Consider the following 5712-nt stretch of genomic DNA (forward strand, 5'->3'; position numbering starts at 1 on the left):
AAAAAAAAAAAAAAAAAAAAAAAAAACGTTAGCTAGTGCACAGGCGGTGGCGGTGGAGGCACACGCCTTTAATCCCAGCACTTGGGGAGGCAGAGGCGGGCGGATCTCTGTAAGTTCGAGGGCAATCTTGTCTAAAGGACAGCTAGGGCTACACAGAGAAACCTTGTCTTAGGAAGGGAGAAAAAAAAAAGGTGGCTAGCCCACCAAGGCCCAATATTTCATAAATCCCCCCCACCCTGTAAAACTTTTATGAAAATCTTTCATCCCCCACTGGTGAGGCTGCATCATTCCCAGGACTTGATGACCCACAGCTGACACCCATGGCTGACCCCCATCCGACCCACAGCTGACGGCATTGCACATGTCCTTCATATCCTTTGCACTTGCCAGCCTGGTTTGGGTCCGGGTGCATACTTTTTACGCAAACCAAACCCTTGCCTACTTACTTTCATGTTGTTGGTGTGTTTGTGCGACATCAAGATGATTTTCATCTGACAACTTTGAGGTTTATCCCACATTTCAAAGCTACCTGGGAGAGTGTTTGGAGCCTTTCCCTTAGTGGAGACATCTCCCATGGCCTATTGCTGCGGCCCACGGGGTCTTGGGCAGACGAGACTCTCTCAAATCTGTAAGGATCCCAGAATGGAAATTTTCTCAGCAATTCAGTGAAGGGCCCAGGAAAACATTACAGTGAGTGGACTCTGTATTTAGACACAGAACCCTCCTTAGAATGGGGCCGTGAGCTTTAAGGTTTGGAATGTAAAATAATCAGGCCAAAAAAAGAGAAAAGGGACATAGATTTTTTTTCCCCCAGATTTTCCGTCCTGTTCAAAATGCCCCTCCTGAACAATTCGAGAGACCTCCAAAATCTAACGTCCAATCACCCTTCTCTGGGTGTGGGATTCTTCCTGCTGGCCCTTTCCAACCCGTTCGCTCAGAGAACCTTTGGATCTGGCTTGGAGGAAGGAAGAAGAGACTTGGTTAGGCCCAATATCGTCTTAAACCACATGGTCCCAAGCAGCTGCTTCTGTGACTGAGAAAAACTACCACCGTAGAAGCTACTAATGTTTTAAATCAGGATTAACTATTTTAACAAGCTGGTTTCTCAGGGGCTTAAATTCCTGCCAGTACCTGCTAGAGAAATGGCTTGGTGGTTAAAAGGACTCAGGTTCAGTTCCTAACAGCCATATGATAACCACCTGTAATGCTGATGCTTTCTTCTGTTGTCTAAGGTGGCAGGCACACATACGGTATACAAATGTTCATGAAGGGGGGAAACAATCCCCGCCGGTCGGAAGAGGGTCACAGAGCAGTCTCAGGCCACGCCACGCCCAGGTAACACCAAGCTCACACTTCCCCACCCAGTTTCTCCGTGTGCTTCCAGAGAAATAGCGCCCCCTAAAGGCACTGGGCGCACCTCCCAGTTATTTCCATTTCCTTCACTGGACCCCCCAGCCCAGAAACAGACTGTGTATAGGAGCCCAGGGGGACTTCAAAACGACATCCCGGTGGCATTGTTTGACTCTCACTTAGAGTCTATGGTAAGACACAGGGACTCCCTGCCTTGGGTTGGGACCAAGGAATTTCTTGTTTCTTCAGTTTGGTAGTCTAGACCTGAGCTTGACAGTCCACCCTGAGCCTGATAGTCCACCCTGAGCCTGACTGACAGTCCACCCTGAGCCTGACTGACAGTCCACCCTGAGCCTGACTGACAGTCCACCCTGAGCCTGACTGACAGTCCACCCTGAGCCTGACAGTCCACCCTGAGCCTGGCAGTCCAGTCCGCCCTGAGCCTGACAGTGGAAAGCATGGATCCCTCGATGTCTGTCCTGATGGGGATGGGCCCATTTCATCACAGAACTGAGCTCAGAGCAGTTAAAACGTAACCAGGAGGTTTGTTGCCATCTTGCCCAGTGACCTATCAGGATGGAGGCAAGAGTGTGACTTGGTCACCATCTTGACGAGTGGCATCATCAAGATGATGAGGGCTATGGACCAACCACATGGCATAACTAAGACGGCAGTGCCCCTAAAACTTCCTGGTACCACGGAGACCTCAGAGGATCACTGCACCCCTAGAAGTTCTACACCACAGGCATTCAGTCCCAGGTCCAAACCCCTGACTGGTTTTGGTTCTTCACCTAATTCGGTCATGGAAATGGGAGTTCCAGAGGAGATGCCAACACACGGACTCTGTTGCCAGGGAAGTCAACGCACTTTCATATCAAACTAAGGAATAACCATAGTCCGCCTCGGAGGAGTTTTTGAAAGTCTGACATATTGTTTTATATGATGTTTTTACTGGTTTTTAGAGGGGACTTAGAGATTTCCCAGCCATGCTCCGAGAATTAGCCAAACATCACTGGGGAATGATTGACGTGGCCAGACCTGAGAGGTTCATGTGAATTTACAGCAGGCCAGGGCTGTGTCTTGAAAAAGTACAGAAGATTAGAGACAAGACGGATGGTCAGGTGCTAATCAAGCTACTGCCAGCCAGGCTCAGGTTACCGTGCAGCCTTTTCCGAAAAGAAATTACCCGGCTAGGTTTTTGGTTTTTGGTTTTTTTTTCCTGCTTTGTCTCTGTGTTTCTTTGTGCAACATTAGGCTCTTCTTTTCTAACACCCAGAGGTATAAAAAACAGTTTCATCCCAAGATAAAAGAACTCTCAGATTGTCAGCCAACAAGAATCAGCCCAAACCTCTATGCTGGGAGGTGTTCACCCTTCACCACCACCACCATCATCACCAGTGTCATCACCATCATCTCATCTCTTTAGACACTGAGAACTGGGACAGAGGACACTAACTTGCCCCACAGGCAGGGACCTTCCCTGCTGAGAGAACAGCCAGAGGTCAGATGTCCTGCCTCACAGGGTCCATCCTCTTGCTTGCTGCTGTACCTGCCCCAGGGTGCACAGGCCACAGACCCCAGCAGACAACAAAAAGCACCATGTGTGGAACACAAAAAACTGTTCAAGTAGGGCCGGCAAGATGGCTCCGCCGGTAAAGGTGTCTGCCACCAACCTGATGGCCTGAATTGGATCCTCAGGACCTACATGGTGAGAACTGACACCTGTAAGTCATCCTCTGACCTGCACATGGGTACCACGGTGCACACACATCCATACACACACAAAAACAAATACATAGAATGCATTTTAAAAAGAATGCTCTCACAACAACCAGAAAGCCCACGGGCGAAAACACGGGCAGAAAGGATAAAGATAAAGCCCATGAGCACCTGCCCAGAAGCGGAAACAGATGTCACCTCTAACATCTGGCGTGAAAAAGGAAATTCTGGATTTCGAAAACACAGATCTGGTGTGGAGAGAGCCCACAGCTAAAGACGACACCCAGCTATTCCTAACAGGAACGGCTCTTGAATTTTCGTTCCCTCCTTTTGGGGCCGATAAGCGAATATACGGTTTTAACTTTCACCTGGAAGCGAGCCTGGGGTGAGCTCAGCTCACACATTGTTTAAAAACTCAAGTTTCGGGGGTTTCTGGACTTTTCAGGCGCTCTAATGTAAACACGCAGCAGAGCTGCCCCCATCACCCGAGCTGGAGTCCGAGGAGGAGAACGACTCTTGAAACATCTGGGGATGTGGGGTTGGACAAGCCCAGGCCCTGGAAGCTGACTGCGGAGACTGATGGACATTCCAGAGTCTGAAATTCAGCTACTAGGCAGGGACCAGGGCTGGCTTCTAAATGGGACAAACATCCTACAAGAATATAGGATGCAAGCCTCCGGAGGGAGGGGCAGCAGGAGGGAAGGTGATAACATTTGCCACTTCTCTGAAACTCTCAAACTAGTCTGCAGTAGTGTGTGTGTCTGGAGGTAGGGGGAAGACTAGTTTTGTTTGTTTTGTTTGTTTGTTCGTTTGTTTGTTAAATCTGTAAAGTTCCACCCAAATAGAGCAACAGGAAAGGCCCGGGGAAGGGAGAAGGAGAGACAGGGTGGGAAGGTACTTGCTTGGTTTAAATCAAATGTACTCTGAATCTGTGCTAGTCAAACTCATTTTAAAATGCCTTACACAAAGAACTACTGCCAGACGGACTCCCCGGGATGAAGAGAAGTTTTTGGTTTTTCTCCTAAATGGCAGAGTTGCCACAAAGCACTACACTTTTAAAGGACCAAGGATCTGTTTCGACTCCACCCAAGTTTTTCCACTGGCAGGTATGTCCTGGATCCCATATTAGACCCTCATTCATGAGTGGGAATTCCTCGATCAGTGTGACCCTGGCCAGGCATCACGGCCAGTCCCCAGCCTCAGCGTTCCCACCCGGGATGGAGCCACAGAAAGTCTAGGAGTCCAGGGCGTGGAACACTGTGCAGGCTACAGAGTGGGTAATACCAACACTGTCCGGGTCCCACGCCGCGACCCTGAGTTTCACCTGGCGTCCTTTCCGCACCCTGGCGGGTCACGGGGAAATACTCACCGCGCGCGCCGGCGGCTCAGCAGCAGCAACAACAGCAATAGCACGGCCAGGAGGCCGAGCAGAGCAGCCCAGGACATGGCTCAAGGGTGTGCGGCTGCAGGGTGGTAACAGGTCACCGCCACCAACACCGGACCACAGGATTCTCAGCCCAGCCAGCCCCAAAGGCCCCGACTCTAGGGGTCCGACTGGAAAACGTGGATGGAGAGGAAGGAGCGGGAAGGGAGGGATGGCCGGGCTGCCGCCGCCGAGGGGAGGAGAGGGGGTTGGGGAGGCGGGCCCCTGGTGGTGGTGGAAGGGGGCAGAGAGGAGGAGACTGGACCAGAGCGGACCTGGGAGCCTTCTGGCCACATTCTTGCAACCACGGTTCCCAACCCATCCCCCACTCCAGCCCTGTCCCCCTCACCAGAAACTAAAGCTACTCAAGACTGCCCCAAGCCCACAGACCTGACTGTGGTGGCGATTGATCGCAAGCTGTGGTCATATTACATTAGGGAGTCAAACCCCATCCCTGCTTTACACACACACACACACACACACACACACCACTTAACATTCTGGATGAACTTAGCCTAGAGGAGTGTTTCTTTCGAAGAAGGTCAGGGCTATACTTATCTGAGAGCAGCCAATGTGTCTGCCAAGAAAAGGCGATTGTGGACTTTCTCCCAGGTGTTAGGGAAAGGTGAAGCTGGATCCCCCACCCTAGTCCTGACAGTATTCCTCTTGTATGTCCCCATCTGCTCCTCCCATCCCCCAAGTTGTTACCCCAGTTGACCCTCTGGCTTCTGGGTTCATTTTCTGCAGTCACACTTCCACACAGTACCAGAGCTGAGCCTGTAATCCCCAGTACCTTGGAAGGTGGAGGCAGGAGGATGAGGGAGCGTTCAAGCGTTCAAGGCCAGCTTTGACTACACAGTGAGTTGGAAACCAATCTGAGCTCCATATACCCAGTCTTCTCTCTCTCTCTCTCTCTCTCTCTCTCTCTCTCTCTCTCTCTCTCTCTCTCTCTCTCTCTCACACACACTCACACACACACACATACACACACATACACACACATACACACACACACACATGCCCTACCAGAACCTTCCCTATACCTGCCCAGAGCCTACCATCCTACCACAGCTCCTTGCCACTCAGAACACAGCTACATTCCTACATGGTCCCTCCAGAACAAATACATTTGCTGAGGCCACCCTTACCAGTAAGCCTTGTCCTCTGCTCTGGTCACACTACCCGAAAGAGCAAGCCAATTAACTGATACTCAGGTCGAA

At 50.8% G+C, this 5712-nt stretch overlaps 1 protein-coding gene across 1 annotated transcript in view; it reads right to left on the bottom strand.

The window, feature by feature from the left end:
• Ptgis (prostaglandin I2 synthase) overlaps positions 1-4703 on the bottom strand; it is a 38127-nt gene extending 33424 nt beyond the window's left edge. Inside the window, exon 1 of the mRNA XM_021156096.2 lies at positions 4439-4703. Coding sequence (XP_021011755.2) covers positions 4439-4515 — 77 coding nt within the window. The 5' untranslated portion in view covers positions 4516-4703. The remainder of the gene's footprint in view (positions 1-4438) is intronic.
• Positions 4704-5712: the final 1009 nt, after the last annotated feature.

Source organism: Mus caroli, chromosome 2, assembly GCF_900094665.2.
Source record: "Mus caroli chromosome 2, CAROLI_EIJ_v1.1, whole genome shotgun sequence".
Classification (NCBI taxonomy): domain Eukaryota; kingdom Metazoa; phylum Chordata; class Mammalia; order Rodentia; family Muridae; genus Mus; species Mus caroli.